Source organism: Pangasianodon hypophthalmus, chromosome 20, assembly GCF_027358585.1.
Source record: "Pangasianodon hypophthalmus isolate fPanHyp1 chromosome 20, fPanHyp1.pri, whole genome shotgun sequence".
NCBI classification, from domain to species: domain Eukaryota; kingdom Metazoa; phylum Chordata; class Actinopteri; order Siluriformes; family Pangasiidae; genus Pangasianodon; species Pangasianodon hypophthalmus.
In genome coordinates, this window is record NC_069729.1 from 6,390,997 (window position 1) to 6,407,352 (window position 16,356).

The 16,356-nt window shown below is 37.8% G+C and overlaps 2 protein-coding genes and 1 long non-coding RNA gene across 3 annotated transcripts in view; 2 read left to right on the top strand and 1 right to left on the bottom strand.

The window, feature by feature from the left end:
• acap3b (ArfGAP with coiled-coil, ankyrin repeat and PH domains 3b) overlaps positions 1-6,037 on the top strand; it is a 55,730-nt gene extending 49,693 nt beyond the window's left edge. Inside the window, exons 18-24 of the mRNA XM_026935574.3 lie at positions 61-275; positions 1,073-1,168; positions 2,158-2,250; positions 3,037-3,257; positions 3,402-3,511; positions 4,160-4,270; positions 4,371-6,037. Coding sequence (XP_026791375.1) covers positions 61-275; positions 1,073-1,168; positions 2,158-2,250; positions 3,037-3,257; positions 3,402-3,511; positions 4,160-4,270; positions 4,371-4,518 — 994 coding nt within the window. The 3' untranslated portion in view covers positions 4,519-6,037. The remainder of the gene's footprint in view (positions 1-60; positions 276-1,072; positions 1,169-2,157; positions 2,251-3,036; positions 3,258-3,401; positions 3,512-4,159; positions 4,271-4,370) is intronic.
• On the bottom strand, positions 144-9,618 carry LOC117599909 (uncharacterized). The gene is made up of 5 exons (XR_008300575.1): positions 9,407-9,618; positions 7,668-7,802; positions 6,740-6,833; positions 5,860-5,936; positions 144-278 (listed from the first exon to the last, which is right to left on the bottom strand). It is a non-coding gene; the product is annotated as an uncharacterized LOC117599909 (long non-coding RNA).
• Positions 9,619-9,650: 32 nt separating this feature from the next.
• On the top strand, positions 9,651-14,126 carry LOC113539488 (ubiquitin-conjugating enzyme E2 J2). Its single transcript, XM_026935234.3, has 7 exons — positions 9,651-9,809; positions 11,095-11,225; positions 11,426-11,466; positions 11,779-11,881; positions 12,390-12,528; positions 12,689-12,769; positions 13,014-14,126. Exons 2-7 carry the CDS (start codon positions 11,095-11,097, stop codon positions 13,299-13,301), a joined length of 783 nt encoding a protein of 260 aa, XP_026791035.3. The 5' UTR covers positions 9,651-9,809; the 3' UTR covers positions 13,302-14,126.
• The last annotated feature ends 2,230 nt before the right edge of the window (positions 14,127-16,356 follow it).

Sequence of the window (16,356 nt, forward strand, 5' to 3'; positions counted from 1 at the left end):
AAAATAGCATTCTTTTCAGGGTTCCTAAAAAAGAAAAGGTTGCCACTTTCTTTCCCTCAGGCAAGAGAAAGAGGCCTGGATCAAAGCTAAGTATGTGGAAAGGAAGTTTCTAAAGAAAATGTGTGGCTTAGAGGCGCTGGTCGAAGGTGGCAGGAAGTCTCATCACTGGCACGTGAAAAAGTGCAGAAGAAACAACAGCGCCATCGGAGCACCCAAAACTCGACACAAATACAGACATGATGGTGGAAGTGTGTCACCAGCTAACTTATCTGCAGGTACTGCAAAAAAAAAAAGAAAGAAAACATTTTACTGTAGAGTTAACTTAATAGATGCTTTTTCATCATGTGGCTCAAAATTTGTCTCCTTTAGCTCAATATATTCATGCCACGACCAATAACTGGTTGATTGTTGTGTATAATTAATATTTATGTAAGGAATAAAACACTTATAACTGCTGTTATAGCAAAATAATTAATAAAATCCTGAAGTTAATTATTTATTTATGTACTGATGTATTTTATTAATTGTACACCACAGGAATTTGCCAACAATTACAATTTTTAATTTATTAAAGAACGGCACATGATATTTTTTTTTATCTGTTTATAGTTATAGTTAATAACTAGTTGGAACGTCTGAGAACCAAAATAGCTCTGTTATTACAGCTAAAAACAGTTGCTCCCTCTTGAAGCTAAGAAGAAAAAAATGCAGCCTGATAAACCACAAAGTCCTCTGTCCTGAAGACTTTCCCTGAATTACAGGATAAGCCTTTAATTTTCCTTGCAGATGACATTACATCTTAAATGTGCAGTTATAGAAAACTAATCAACGTCATCTGATTCAAGAATAAAACAGTACTGTGGTATAAATCTTTATAAATAACACAAGAAAAAGGTTGTGGAAAAAAACAACCCATAAAACGGAATTAAAACAAGGCTTGAGTGAAGCATCAGCTGAAGGTTGAATGGAGCATCAGAGTACAGCTTATTACTACTGTATGTCATCATGAGACATTTAATTGGTGACAAGTCATTTAATTGGTGCTTATTTCCTGCTTTCTCTTTATCTACAGCTGCTGCAGCGGCCAAATTCCGCAGAGAATCACTTTTCTGTCCCGATGAACTGGACTCGCTTTTCTCCTACTTTGACACTGGCTCCGGGCCCCGCAGTAAGTCATCACACCATTTTAAAACCAAATCTCACAGATGCATGGAAAGATGAATGGACGGCAACAGAAAACCAAGCAACAAGTGCACAGTGCATAATAACATAAAGACTACTGTCATAGGAGTGATAAGCGAGCAGGAACCAGCAGTCAATTCAGAAATAACAGACACCTAATACCTTGATGGATCAGTCAGAATCAAGATTTCCACAGGGCTGTGTAATAAGTAAGGAATAAAAACATTACAGGGTGTGCTGTTAGAGGAAAATAAACAATCAACAACAGGATGGTGTGATGTGACCCAACATTAAGGTTATCACAGTGAAGTTGATTTGTTATACGTTTTATCCATTTATAGTTATGTTTAATATTGTGGAAGTTTAAGTTAGTTCCTGTTATCACTCACGTTATAGCAGCTACAAACAGATGTTGCCTCATCAGCATCTCTTTTTCTTTCTCTCTCTCTTGAAGTTAATAAGGCAAAATAATACAGCATGTCATGTTAACGAGAAAGCACAACGTCCTCTGTCCTTTCCTGTGTCAGAAAACTTAAAGTTACAGCTTTTCCTCTGACTGTTACAAAGCTCTGACACTGGAGATGCCGGCAGAAAAACTTTTCCTCACAGAAACCGTTGATATTACACCATATCAACCAAGAAACAGTGCTGTGGTATAATCATGGATAATGGATGTGGTGGGAATACTGGACAATAGACAAGAATAATGTTACTAATGTGGACAGTGGCATAGGCTATTTTAGTGTATACTGTTTTGCATGCTAAATATCCGGTGATTGGGATATTTTGACCGATATTCTACCTTTTTGATCAAGTTAATGACAAACAACAGCCATGGTCCGCTCTTATGGGAACCTCCTAAGCTCTGTGGTGCTGTAGCTCTCCAGGATTTGATGTTTAATGCATTAGCTGTGTGGTTGAGGAGGCAGTGGAGTGAGTAACGTGTCCATGGCTTGGCCCTCTTTGGCCCCGCAGGTCTCAGTAGTGACAGTGGTCTTGGCGGCAGCACAGACGGCAGCACTGACATCCTGGTGTGCGGCTCAGTGGTGGACAGTGTCACGGAAGAGGGTGAGTACTTAGTCCTAAAAAGTTGAGGATACTACAGCATGTACAGTACAATATACAGCCTAAAGTTTGTGGACACCTGACCATCACATCCATATGTGGTTCTTTCCCAAACTGTTGCCACAAAGTTGGAAGCACACAATTGTATAGAATATCTTTGTATGCTGTAGCATTACAATTTCCCTTCACTGGAACTAAGAGGCCTAAACATGTTCCAGCATGACAAACCACCTTTGCACAAAGCGATCTCCTTGAAGACATGGATTGCCAAGGTTGGAGTGGAAGAACTCGAGTGGCCTGACCTCCACCCCACTGAACACCTTTGGGATGAATTAGCCTCTTCACCTTAAACATCAGTGCCTGACCTCACTAATGCTCTTGTGGGTGAATGAGCACAAATCCCCACAGCCACGCTCCAAAATCTAGTGGAAAGCCTTCTCAGAAGAGTAGAGGTTATTATAACAGGAAAGGGGAACTAAATCTGGAATGGCATGTTCCACAAGCAAATATGTCTGTGATGATCAGGTGTCCACAATCGTTTTGGCATATAGTGTATGTTCAGCTATGCACTCATAAATAATTGCTTATATGATGTACTTATATGAGGTCCCTTAATGTAATCCAATTTCAGTCCAGCTGAAATAATGATAAAGCTTAAATTTTATAACATTATGGAAGACCAAGAGAAATATAGAATATTTCAATTATCCACGCTTCATGAGCAAATCTGTGGGATTTCAAAGAAACCAAGAACAGCCCAAAATTGTTTTCCTGCATGCCTTGCTGCAGAGTGTGAAGACTCAGATGAATCCAGCGGGGAGGTGGAGGTTGAGCAAGAGGCATCAGACCTGGAGGACATGCGGGAGCTGCATCCCAGCGCGCTGCTCCATAAAGCCTCACAAGCCCGGAACTTGCCTGTCATGGCTGAGGCGTTAGCACACGGAGCAGACGTCAACTCCATTAATGAAGAGAACGAGAGCAAGAGCCCTTTAATACAGGCTGTCACGGGGGTGAGTCGACACGGACTGTCACTTTCACTGTTGCTTTATAAGCCATGTTGAGTTATTGCTGTTAAATCCAGCAGATGAGTACATATCTAACACCGTTTTTTTGTTTTCCCTTTGTATCATCTCTTTGTCTCTCTTTCCTCTCAGGGTTCTTTAATAGCCTGTGAATTCCTGCTGCAGAACGGAGCTGATGTAAATCAGAAAGATGCGAGAGGACGGGGCCCGCTTCACCATGCCACTTCTTTGGGCCACACAGGGTGAGCCATGTCATGGCTTTATACTAGACATTCGGATGTAATTCGATTATTTTTATTCAAGAATTTAATAAAAAGGAACTAAGAGAATCCCATCCTATTGAAAGTTATTCAGTGTAACAATTATAATAATTAGAATCATATATATTTATTATTATAATTAAATATATAATTATAACAAATATATTAATAATTATAATTATAGTTTTAATTCAGAATTTATTATAGCAGCTGTAAGCAGTTGTTCCATGACCAGCCTCTCTTATTTCTCTCCCTCTTGAGGTTAATAAAAACTTGTGCGTAAAGGCGCAAAAATCCTCCTTCCTGAACATGTTCCTGTGCCGGAAAACTTAGTGTCTGTCACAAACACTCAAATTGGAGACTCCTTCTGTAATAACTGTCTCCTTACGGAAAGCTTCATAACATATTAGAACAAGCGCATTAATATAAACCCGTGATTTGAATTACAGCTGGTACTATTGTCAGAGCTGCTGTTTATAGGAAATTAATCAACACCATCTATCCAGCCATTCAAAAATTCAACAGTGCTGTGTTCAAGTTCAATTCTATCCAAAGAGTACTTCAGGGCTGAAGTATCAGGTTGCATATGGATCAGGTGATGAGTTCTTCTCTGCCTTGTCCTGTCTGCAGGCAGGTGTGTCTGTTCCTGAAGCGAGGAGCGTCTCAGACGGAGGTGGATGAGGACGGTCAGGATCCTTTGAGCATTGCTGTGCAGGCGGCTAACGCAGACATTGTGACTCTGTGAGCATCAGAATCAGACTTACTGTGAGCAGTGATTTTTGTTGCAGCTCTATTAATGCATTGTTCATTTCTTAACCATTTGACCTTGTCTCTGTGTTAGGTTGCGGTTGGCTCGGATGAACGAGGAAATGCGCGAGGCGGACGGCCCCCTCGGACAGCCAGGTCAATACCCCGGCAGCAGCCCCACTGAACAGCAGTACAAGAAGTGCATTCAGGAGTTTATCTGCCTTACCATAGATGCGTGCTAGGGGGGGCGCTCCTGAGCAGGGCTAGGGTTAAAGGTCCAGCAGTAGCAAAGCGAGCCGGCTGGACTTTGTGTTATTAACTCGAAGACGCCTCATCAGTCAGTATGGATAATTCAGTCTCGTAAAGGAACACATCATCAGTCACATTCCTGACATTTCTGTACTGCTATATGATGCATTTTAGATCTTTATGGTACATAGCCTATTGTCTCAATCCACAAGCTATTTAGGAAAAATTATTAAACACGTTATAGATGTTATCGCAGTAGTGGCTACGGAACATTCAGTACTGCGTTCAGAACACCACACTGAATGTCCTGGCTTACTGGTGATCAGTCGCAGGTAGTTTGCCTTCTAGATGATGTGTCCAATCAGAACGAAGACTTTCTGTGGTATTATTTTGCCATCATGTACAAATACGACTGCGTGCACTTTTCCTACCGACAGTATTCTTAGTATTTGTATGTTTTGGTTTTTGTGTTGTTTAGTGTGTTTTTTTTATTTATGATGTTCCGCCTAGAGGACTAGTGCAATGGAAACTGGAATACGGAAAATCTGTATCCACATCTTTCTCTCTCTCTTTTTTTTTTTTTTTTAAACAATTTTAGTTCCAAGCTTAATGTAATCCAGTTTTGTAACTGGACTCACATTGATTAGCTCTCTCAATAAGACTCATCATCCTATAATTACAGGTGTTTTCAAGCTCCTTTAAATTTCTAGAATAATGCCAGATACCAGTTAAGCTAAATTATTTATAGAAACTACGGTAATTGTATGTTTTGTATATTTGTACAAGTCCCCAAAATTACATAATGTGATTTATTTTTTAGAGCTCTTTGGTAAGGTCAATTGTTAATAGCTCGTTTCTGCATGCAAAACATGCTTGCACGCATAATTTCTTAAGCTGGTCATCCTCGTTTTATAGAAGTGCATGAGTTTTTGATGACATCTGATGCCATGCAGTTTGAAACACAGTTGAATGAGGTGTTTACGTACATCGGCATGAACTTCAGCACTGTTTTAACCGCTCAACCCTTGACATGATGCAGTCAGAAGTGGAAATATAATGTTAAGTGATGATGGTCAGCTATAAAATCCATACATCTGAAGACAAATGAATGGAATTTATCATGCTTGAGACGTTTTTACAGAAACTGCAGGGGGCAAACTGATAAATTTCCTGTTTAAGAGGGACAAAAATGCACTTTCATCTAATTACAAAAAAAACTTAAAAGAACAAAAGAATAACTGGTGAATATGGTCTGTCTTTGGGAGTGTGTTTAACGTGAACATGTACAATTTCCTCTAAATAACTGTGGTGTAAATACGTATTATTGTTCCCACCTGCTTGGCTTCTGCATTCCACTGTGGATCCTTTCGCCGTTCTCTTTGCATCGGTCTGTACAATCTGTTTTAAAATCCTGTATTTGGAGATATTATTTACGCAACTGATCTTAAAGAAAACTCATTTGTCACTGAAAAAAAGCTGAAAGAATAAAAATATGATGCTTTTAGACTCCTCGCTCTGTTCTGCGCTTGGTCTTTATTCCTGTTTTCAGTGCGTCTCTCTGTAGAATATAGATATAATATAATATAAATAATATTTATATTAATTTTGAGCCCTATTAATCAACAATTTTAGAAGACAATTTAAGTAAAAATGAAAGAAAAAATGTAATGTTTAAAATAAAATAAAGTGGGTCATTATGACCTGAACAGAGCTCTTGGGTGAACTCAAGTGCTACAGAGAGACGTACAGGCTGGGTTCTGTGTGTGTGTGTGTGTGTGTGTGTGTGATGGGAAGGGGATTTTCTGTGTTTGTCTGGTCTGTGGGTTAATGCTCTGTATGCTCTCTATGCATTAGCATAAATGAGTTGCTGAGAGTAAAGGGATTGTATTTTGATTGCATCAAATCATTCTCTGTAAATCATTCTAAAAAGAAGTTTAGTAATTATGCTGTATAACATTACGTGGTAGAGTTTTCTCTCATAACTAGGCTGGTTAGAGCTTCACTTCACTACAGCTTGTGCCATTTAAATCCGTGAAATTTTCTTCATGTTCATGGTTGATCCTGCAGTTTGAAGGCGTTTGGGTTAAAAACACATATATAGCAAGCTATCTTCAAGTTTTCCTTGTCTTATGTCAGTTTTATTCTCTTTATAGATGCCAGTTTTCCTCAGAGTCCTCAGCGGGTAAAGCAAAAGGAAAGAGTGAGTGATGCTACCTGGTCTGGTCTGGACTGGTGTGGTCTGGTTGAGTTACTGGGGAAGGAGCTCTGTCGCAGTGGTGTGGGGTTTATACGTTTCTCCTCTAGATCTCTGAAAGATACAAAGACATAAATCTCATATATATACGCCAGTTGCTCTCTTGGTACCTGTATGGGATACCTGTGGAAAGGGGATAGCTGTAGATGAGATCTGGTGGAAATGAGTTACATGGAGATCTTCTCTAATTAGAACGTTAAAGCCCCAATCAGGAATCATCCACATAAAGCATTTGCAGAGTGAAATGGCTCTGAATTTAGTCAAAATACTTATATATATATATATATATATATATATATATATATATATATATATATATATATACTAAATAGTTTTCATAAACTATTCATAAGGTCAGATATCATGATAGTGATTCCTGATTGGGGTCAATATCATCATCATCATGATTTATGCTTCAGCTTTCTAATGGGCTATGGGTTAATAAAATAATGGTTTCATGCATACATGTACTTATGAGGAATATTTGGTTTGTCCTACACAAGGAATAAAACGCAATGGGTTGTGCTGTTAAAGGAAAATAATATCCCATTACTACCAAGAAGTTGATTATTTTCCAATAACAGCACATCCTGAAGTGTTTTATTTCTCTTATACCACAGCAATTTGCCAGCACTAGCAATATTTCATTTATTAAAGAACACATCATACTTCTTATCCATTTAAAGTTACAATGATGTGGATCATCCATGAAACATGTTAGTTCCTGTTATAAACAGTCGTTCCCTCACCAGCATCTTGGTTTTTTTTTCTCTCTTGATGTTAATAAGACAAAAATGCATCTTGTCATGTTACAAAGAAACTGAATAGTTCAAACTCTTCTGTCTTGAAGACCTTCCCATGGTGGAAAACTTAACATTACAGCTTTACCTCTGACTGTCAGAAAGCGCTGAAGACTCCTTCCAAAACTGATAAATAACGATCTCCGCACAGAAAACTTCATCATGTCAACACATCTGTTTATGTGGAATGTCCACCATACAGCTCACCAAGGATGAGCTGTTACTATAGAAACAATAACAGATTAGAAAGAGCGCATTAATATTAATGTGTGATTTGCTTTGCAGCTGGCATTTTTCTCAGAGCTGCTATTATAGGAAATTTAATCAATGCCTTCTGACCAATCAAAATCAACGATTCAACAGTGCTGTGGTATAAAATGGTGTATAAGAGATAGAATGAACATGAATGCATGCAACTATATATTTATTAGGATAAATCTGAGTGACACTAAGTGTATAAGTGCACTTACTAACTCTGTGTCCTGTTTTAGATATCACCACGGTCAGTGAGATCATTCGGGAGTTTCCGCACGTGGCTTAACGCAAGTCAGAAAATGTGAGCAGAGTTTGGTCCTCGAGTCAAGCTGAGCTGTTTGTGATTTTTCAGATATTCATGAATGTCACTGCTCCATTTTACACTATTAGAAAAAAAGGTGAAGTGTATAACCGCTGAGGTTCTTTCAGGTTGTCCTTCAGATTGTTTTGGTTTTTCAGTCAGAAAAAAAACCAGAATCCAATCAGAATCCAATCTTGCTTTGTTCTCTTCACAAACCAAGAACCATTAACCACCCAAAGAACCAGTTTTCCTAAGAGTGTATGTAATGAGTGGATAAAAGCAATTCTGTGAAACTGTGATGAGGAATGTTAATGGCTATTTTATGGCTTGTATGTTGTTGTTTTTTTCTCATTTCTGAAATGGTTTGTGTCAAAATATTAGACTCTGCAATGAAATATATGACTAAAGTTATGTTTCAGTAAAGAATTGCATTTGTGCACATACACTATAGCATATTATGGACCAGTCCTCTGTCATGTAATATTATAGGGTCAGGTTTATTTATGTGTGAATTTTTCCAAACCACAACAATTTGTCTTTTCTATTTATACTGCTGTGCATGCTATTTGCTCAAACTGGCCACCTGGCCATACATGATACATGATTACTGTGTTGTCTATCTGCAAGAGAGATGCATCTGTTCCTGATACTGTGTTTGTTCTATTTGTTATTGAATAAAATAAATGGAACATGACAAGGAATGTGTACACTAAAGCAAGAAAAAGAGCAGCAAAAACAGTAAAGCCCCAATCACGAACGATCCACAGAAAAGTCCTGAAATGGCAGTTTTCATGAATTGCAAGGCGTATCGTATATCATGGTAACGTTATTTTTAACAGGGCAGAAACCAGAGAACCTGGAGGAAACCCATGCGTACACTGAGAGAACATTCGCAGAAATGCCACACAGACAGTAACCTGTGGTTTTCCCAAATTCCAATAACGTGGGGTTTATTATTATTATTATTATTCCACTTATGAAGAGCTGTTATGCAATTCCCATTCCAAATTTTTTTCAGTTGTCATTATGGAGTGTTTTTTTTTTCAATTCCCATTCCAAAGTGTTTCCCCCCAATTTCCATTAAAATTTCCATTACACAGTGTTTTTTTTCCCTATTCACATTACTTTTCCACTTATTCTTTTTCCATGCATAACCTATTCTAGTTTATTTTTATATTAATGTGTTGAGGAGTACCAGATGAGAGAAGAATGTGAAACAGACTGACTTAAATATCCCAATTATTCACAGAATAAACAGTGTGCATATGTACCTGTAATTATTGACACTTTCCTCAATCACGCGTTTCTCTTCTGGCCACGTGACTTGGGTTGCACATGCGCACACGCCCTGCACAGGTCATGTGACCAAACACCGCGCTTTCAGGCTACCCATTTTCTGACAAAGCCCGCCTCCTGAATTAGGATTGGCTGTTCTTTAATAACGATAGTAAAACTGTCCAATCAGCGCACTGTTCTTGTGTGACTCGACCTTAAGGAGGCGGGGTTTGTCGGAATAGCGGTGGGGAAGGTAAGGCGGTTGACAGCCGTGATGTAAATACCGAGTTGGCTAACATATTAGCCAAGTGCTTTCTTTCCTCGACACGGTTTTACAAATAAACGACAGTCAGTTTGTTTGTCGAACCATAAAAAGAACCTTCGCGACTATTTTAAGAGGTATGTATGTGTTATGAAATGCGGTATATTATTCCTTATGGGGCTCGTGCAGCAGTGAGAGACGGTTTGACAGCTACCGAGGGATATTAGCGTCCACTGCTAGCACTGTTAGCCGAGAGCCCTTTAACTAACGTTAGCACGGAGGCTAACTGCTTCTTTGTCGATAGTTCAGTGTTTTCAGCCATGGCGCTAACTGAAACGTACATCAACTAGCTAAAAATAGATAGCTTTTTATTGATAAGTTTTAAAATATTTGCTCTTCAGGCATTTTCTCGAAATGTGAAAGTAGTGAAACTAGCTAAGGCGGAAATAAGAGTGAGGGTAGGGCAGGACTGAGATCAAGCACAAACCTGGGACTGATTAGCCGGATAACTTAATTCCGGATTAAAGTCACCCTAGAACTGTATTTCATTTCTAGATGACACATCAGATCATGAGTCCATCAACCCTGAATCACCTTTTATTAGCCCAGTTAGGCTGGGATTAATGATCCATCCTGGAAAATCTGTATTCATTTGGCAGGCAGTGTGTTCACTCAGAGTGACCTGGATTATCTCCAGACTGTAGGTCAGGTTTAAGTGTTTACATATTTAATCATTTATTTTCTAATGGATTTGATTCTTTAAATTAATGTTCATTACTGCACTGAATGTAGACACAACCTTTGCCTCAGGTGGCCAGGTTGGACCCAGTGATTTAATGGTGACGGAAAACAACAGCGTTTATAAAGTAATAAAAATAAATATGTACAAATATAAAAGGTTAATTTATCGTAAGGTTTTATTCATTTATTTGATCCATCTTAATTACTAGTTCATAGATCGGATCTAACAATAATGTTAAAAAGGTAATAAAACTATGATCAGAAACATTATGTCTTTTAATGTTTTTACTTACAACTGAATAAAAAAAGATCAGGCTTTTTTTTTTAATCTTCAGCTGTCAGGTTTCGCTCCAATCTAGCCTCAGATTCCTGTTCTTGTTGTTAAACAAATGGCCTCTTTCTGTGTTTCTTGGCCGCAAAGTTAGAGGTCTGACTTGCCACACTTCTTACCAGGAAGCAAGTACTTTATCATAAAGCATCTTTTGTATGATTGTCCTGTCAGTGATTGCGTCACGGCATTCAGCAGCCTTTAACACATAAAGAGTTTAACGAAGGAGACGTGACAGGATATAAGTCTCTTTAATATTACTGGCGAAACATGTAATGTATTTTGCAAAGTAACCAATTTCTTAGGTGTTACAGTAGATCGAATCTAAGGTTGACCGTGTCCTTTATTTTCAGATGAACAGCAACGGGAATAAGAGAGCACCAACAACAGCAACACAGCGCCTAAAACAGGATTACCTCAGAATAAAGAAAGACCCTGTGCCTTACATCTGTGCTGAACCACTTCCCTCAAATATATTAGAATGGTACGACATTATTTCCTCATTATTATTTCCATTATTTCTTCACCAGAGGCATTTTATGGTATTTCGCAATGGTAACAGGATTGTGGCCTTATCCTGTATGTTTCCTTTTAACTCTTTTGCAAACAGTAATGAACTATATTTAAAAAATTAACTATACTCACATATTTACTTGCATTTTGTTGTCTTTGTCCATACTCAAGGCACTATGTTGTTCGGGGGCCAGAGAAAACACCTTATGAAGGTATTAGATTGCATATGGAGGTGCTGTATTTTATTACAAATTTGTGTATTTTTATTGAGGGCAACCTATAATTCATTTCACTGAACCATTAAAGTAGGACAAACAGGGCAGACAGATCTGCAGTTCTTTAAATAAGAAAAGCGTTTAGTAATGTAGATGTGTTTTTTAAAAAGAATACAATAAACGAAACATTTTTATTAGTTTTATTGTATTAAAGCTAATATTTTATATTTAAATTTTTTATGTAATGTTTTAAAATCTAATCATGTTAACAGAAATCCTAATTTGAGCTTAATTTCATGTTGTCTTAAGGTGGATACTATCATGGAAAATTGGTATTCCCACGGGAATTTCCCTTCAAACCACCTAGTATTTATATGATAACGCCGAATGGGAGATTCAAGTGCAACACAAGGTAATGTTTCACAACATAACTGAAAAAAAATATATATATATTTGATTGCTCCTGTGTGATGTTGTATTCAGGTTTAAATTTTTTTTCATGTCGATTGATACAACAACTGTTTTTTTTAATCAGTGAAAATTAGGTACCATTTTATTCAATAGATTATTACATAGATTATGTTCGGGTCATTTTGAAACAAAAATGTTAACACATTTCTAGTCTTCATAAATATTAAAGAAAAAGATGATTTTGGTAATAGTCATATTCATTTCGTGTCCTTTTTTTTTTTTTTTTTTTTTTTTTTTTTATATTACATTCCTAGCATCAGTAGGAAGCATTATTGTTTGTATTGCTGATGATAAATCACTTTTCTTTCACATGTTGGATTTTCTGAGATAAATACAGTTCTGTAAAATTAAAGGAAATGGCCTGGGTCAGTGGGACGTTTATTGCTATGTAGTTGACGGATGACGGGGCCCTTCGTAACTCTTCTGGGTTTGGTATTTCGCCTGTCCAGGTTATGTCTATCCATTACTGACTTCCATCCGGACACGTGGAACCCTGCCTGGTCCGTCTCCACCATCCTCACAGGGCTGCTAAGCTTCATGGTGGAGAAAGGCCCCACACTGGGAAGCATCGAGACATCTGATTACACTGTACGTGTCCTGTAGAAACCTTCTGAGAGGAAGGAATTAAAAGAATGTTTACAAAAATTATGTAAAAACAAAGCAATATATTGTAAGAAAGTGTTGAAAAATATTGCTACATGTGAAGCTAACTGAATGTATTGTGAAACACTCTCCACTTTATCATCAGAAAAGACAGCTGTCTGCACAGAGCTTGGCTTTTAACTTAAAGGACAGGATCTTTTGTGAACTGTTTCCAGAAGTTGTTGAGGTGAGTCTTAAAACTGAAAGCTCTTTCTTTATCTGTCTATCTATCTGTCTATCTACCTATATAAAATATACACACACTATGTATTTATTTATTCAAACCCATTCTCCTACATCAAGTGAAAAGGGTAAGTTTGGATGCACTTGTTAGTGTTCACAAGACACCTGTTTGCTTCTGCATTTAGGAAAAATGCCCAGGTTTATGCAGCTGTGCTACCAGGCCAACATTAGCTTTAATTCCTTTGCAGGAGATCAAACAGAAGCAAAAGGCTCAGGAGGAGCTCAATTCACGGCCACAGGCTCTGCCGCTTCCAGATGTGGTGCCAGATGGAGAGCAAGGTCACTTCGGGCTCCCAGAGATGAACGGGCACGTCCCTTTGGGAGAAGCGGCGGCTCCTCAGCACCTCGCCCTCCAGCAGGCTAACCGCAATCATGGACTCCTTGGCGGAGCGCTTGCGAACCTGTTCGTAATAGTGGGCTTCGCTGCCTTTGCTTATACGGTAAAGTATGTACTCCGGAGCATAACCCAGGAATGAGACAGGACCTTACTAGACTGGGCTGAAAACAAGTGGGTATCAAGTCACCAAAGTAAGCTCCCATTCCTTTCAAAAAAAACACTGAGATGACAAACCTGATCAACCCTTGTAAGAATCTGAGGAACATCAGGGTGCTTTTGAAAGTACCATAATGCAGCAGAAGACTTGGCTGTAGGTTCGTACATGATTTCTGGATTGCTCCACAGACTCAGCACATGACCACTGACCAATCTAGAAAAAAAAAAAACATGGAAAGTTACTCTCAGCCCAGACACTTGAGGCAATGCTCATGTCTCTTCAGTTGTGTTATTAAAAGAAAGGACCGGTGTTTTGTCACTTTTACTATAAAGGTGGAAACTACAGACCAATTTCGATTAAGGAATTTTTGTGTCCACCACACCTTCGTTTGCTCTTCATGGGGTTTCTCATCTGCCTAATTCAACCAGCATTCATCTCTTTCCTTTCCCCTGGTTTGCATTAATGGTTTTCACCATTATTCATTCTGACATGACGGTTTTTTTCTGTAAACAACAAATATCCCCTGTCTATGATTCGATTGAAGGTGTTACAGCAAGTCACGGTTTATTCCTCCTTGTTTATCAATTATCATTTATTATTCTGGCTAGTTGGAGCCTCCCCTATATGTAATGCTATAGAAAGATAAATATGGGAGGTAGAGAATGCTAAGAATAAATGTCATTAAATCAGTTATTTAATTAGTCACGTTTAATCTTTTACTCATATTGTCGTGTAATGCAAGAGTAAGTGGTGGCTATTATCCCTTTGCACTTTGTGAAAGTGGTTTAATAAAGAGTGCTGTCATGATTTAGAGTAAAATATGTCCCATCTTTACTCAGCATTAAAATATTTTCATTTTTGAAACAGCAGTGTCAGTCCCCTGAACCCCTTTCTTTTCCCTCTACTCTCTTTGTGAGGATGGATGCAACAGTTAGGATTGACATTCCCCTAATCAGGGCTCCAGAATAACTTTTTTCAGAACATTTCTTAAAGTATGTGCTGCCCATTTGAAAAACCAGCTGTCAAGTTCATGTGTAATATTATATAATATTCTTATCTTATGTTAGATATAATACTGGTAGTCTACTATTACATTTCTTTTGCTTACTGTTTATTTATATATATATAAAAAACTGTGCAAAAGTCTTAGGCACCCTATTTTGTTTTAGTAAAAACTTTGTTATAGATTTTTATTTTATGACTTCTATATTATTGATTCCGTACAAAAACATTTTAGATTTCCAAACATTAGTTTTCCAGCACAAAATTAAATGTTACAGAAAAATGTTTGTATGTCAGTAAAGAGAGCAGCAGATTACATAAGAAACCACTTTTCAGACAAAAAAAAAAAACATAATGAAGGCTGCTTGGTTTTGCTGCAAAAATAAGAAGCAAGTGTGACAGTCAAAGTCTCCAGAAGAACTGTAGCTGCTTCTGTAAGATGCTCAGTAAAACTTACAGCTCATTTCCTTATAAAACTGCACAAATCGTACCTGAGACTACTATTTTTTTTTTTAAGCGAAGGATCGTCACACCAAATATTGACTTTGTTTCATTTATTACTGTTTACTGCTCTTTATAGTATTTTTTTAATGTAAAAACATGTAATTTCATTATTTTTGAAGCCATTTTTGCTCTACAGCATTTCTTTGCATGTGCCTAAGACTTTTGCACAGTACTGTATGTATGTATGTGTGTATGTATGTATGTATGTATGTATGTATGTATGTATGTATGTGTGTCTGTGTGTGTGTGTGTGCACTCCATGTGTAAAATCATTACTGAAAAACATCAGAGCAAGATAGTAATTTTATAAAGCCTCTATGTCAAGGTTATATTTAAGGACAAGGTAAAGGAAATATTTAAGTATATTTAAATCTGTCTCCAAAGTGATCTCCAAAACAGAGCATTCATGGAACAGTGGTTGAGGTCAAGCACCACTGTTTATTAAACATTACAGAAGTCTGGGCTCAATAATGCCACAGTACGAGCTGGACAGGATTTGTCTAATTAATAAGGTTGAGATACTGTAACATTCGTGCAAAATGCATTAAGCCCTCTCTGTGTTCCAAAGAAAATATTTGTGATATTAGGCTAAAATGTAATATCTATCAATAGCTTGCTAAAGAAACCTTTTTAATGCATTGTCTCACAAGGTCTTATCGATAGCGTAATAAGAATGATATGGGCAAGCTATTACACACACATATATATATACACACACACACACACACACTAATGACAGATAGGCAGCTGCATTTGTGATTTCTAATTATTGTATAATTTGTACTTTGGTTACATGGTGATTGATTATTCAATCTACTTTTAGTTTTTCTGCTCCAGAGGCATTTTGGGTGAAAAGGAAGATTGAGTAAATAATTCACCTCGTTTGCATTCATTCCACCCAGCAGCTGTATTTCACTTGCGCCTTCTCAGTTATTGCTTATAACGTGGTATGAATGTGTCAGAGAAGCAGCCTATAAAATACCAGCCCAAATGGAGATCAAATCTAGGGGAAGTTTCCCTCTGTATGATCACCTGACATGATTGTAACTGATAGACTACATGTCTCTTTAAACTGTCTTTAAAATTCCAGAAATTAATATAGACTTTCAGAAAGTTAATTGGGAGTGCATCCATGTACGTCTACCATTAATAGAGTCATTGTCTACGTTGCCATGGCCTGACCAGCATTTAAAAAAGCCAGACTGAAGTTTGCAGGTGAACACCAGGACAAAAACCTAGGCTTTTGGAGGAAGTAGTGTTCTCTGGTAAGATGAAATAAAAGTTGAACTGTTTGGCCATAATGATCAGCGCTGTGTATGGAGGGGAAAGGGTGAGGCTTTTAATCTGGAGAACACTGTCCCAAATGTGAAGCATGCAGGTGGTAGCATCATGATGTGTGATTGTTTTTCTGGAAAAGGAGCTAATGCACTGCAGAAAATTGATTGCTCAGGAGGAAGGAAGATCTAGAAATACTGAAGCAACATGTCAAGACATCAGCCAGAACGTTAAAACTTGGGTGCAACTTGGTCTT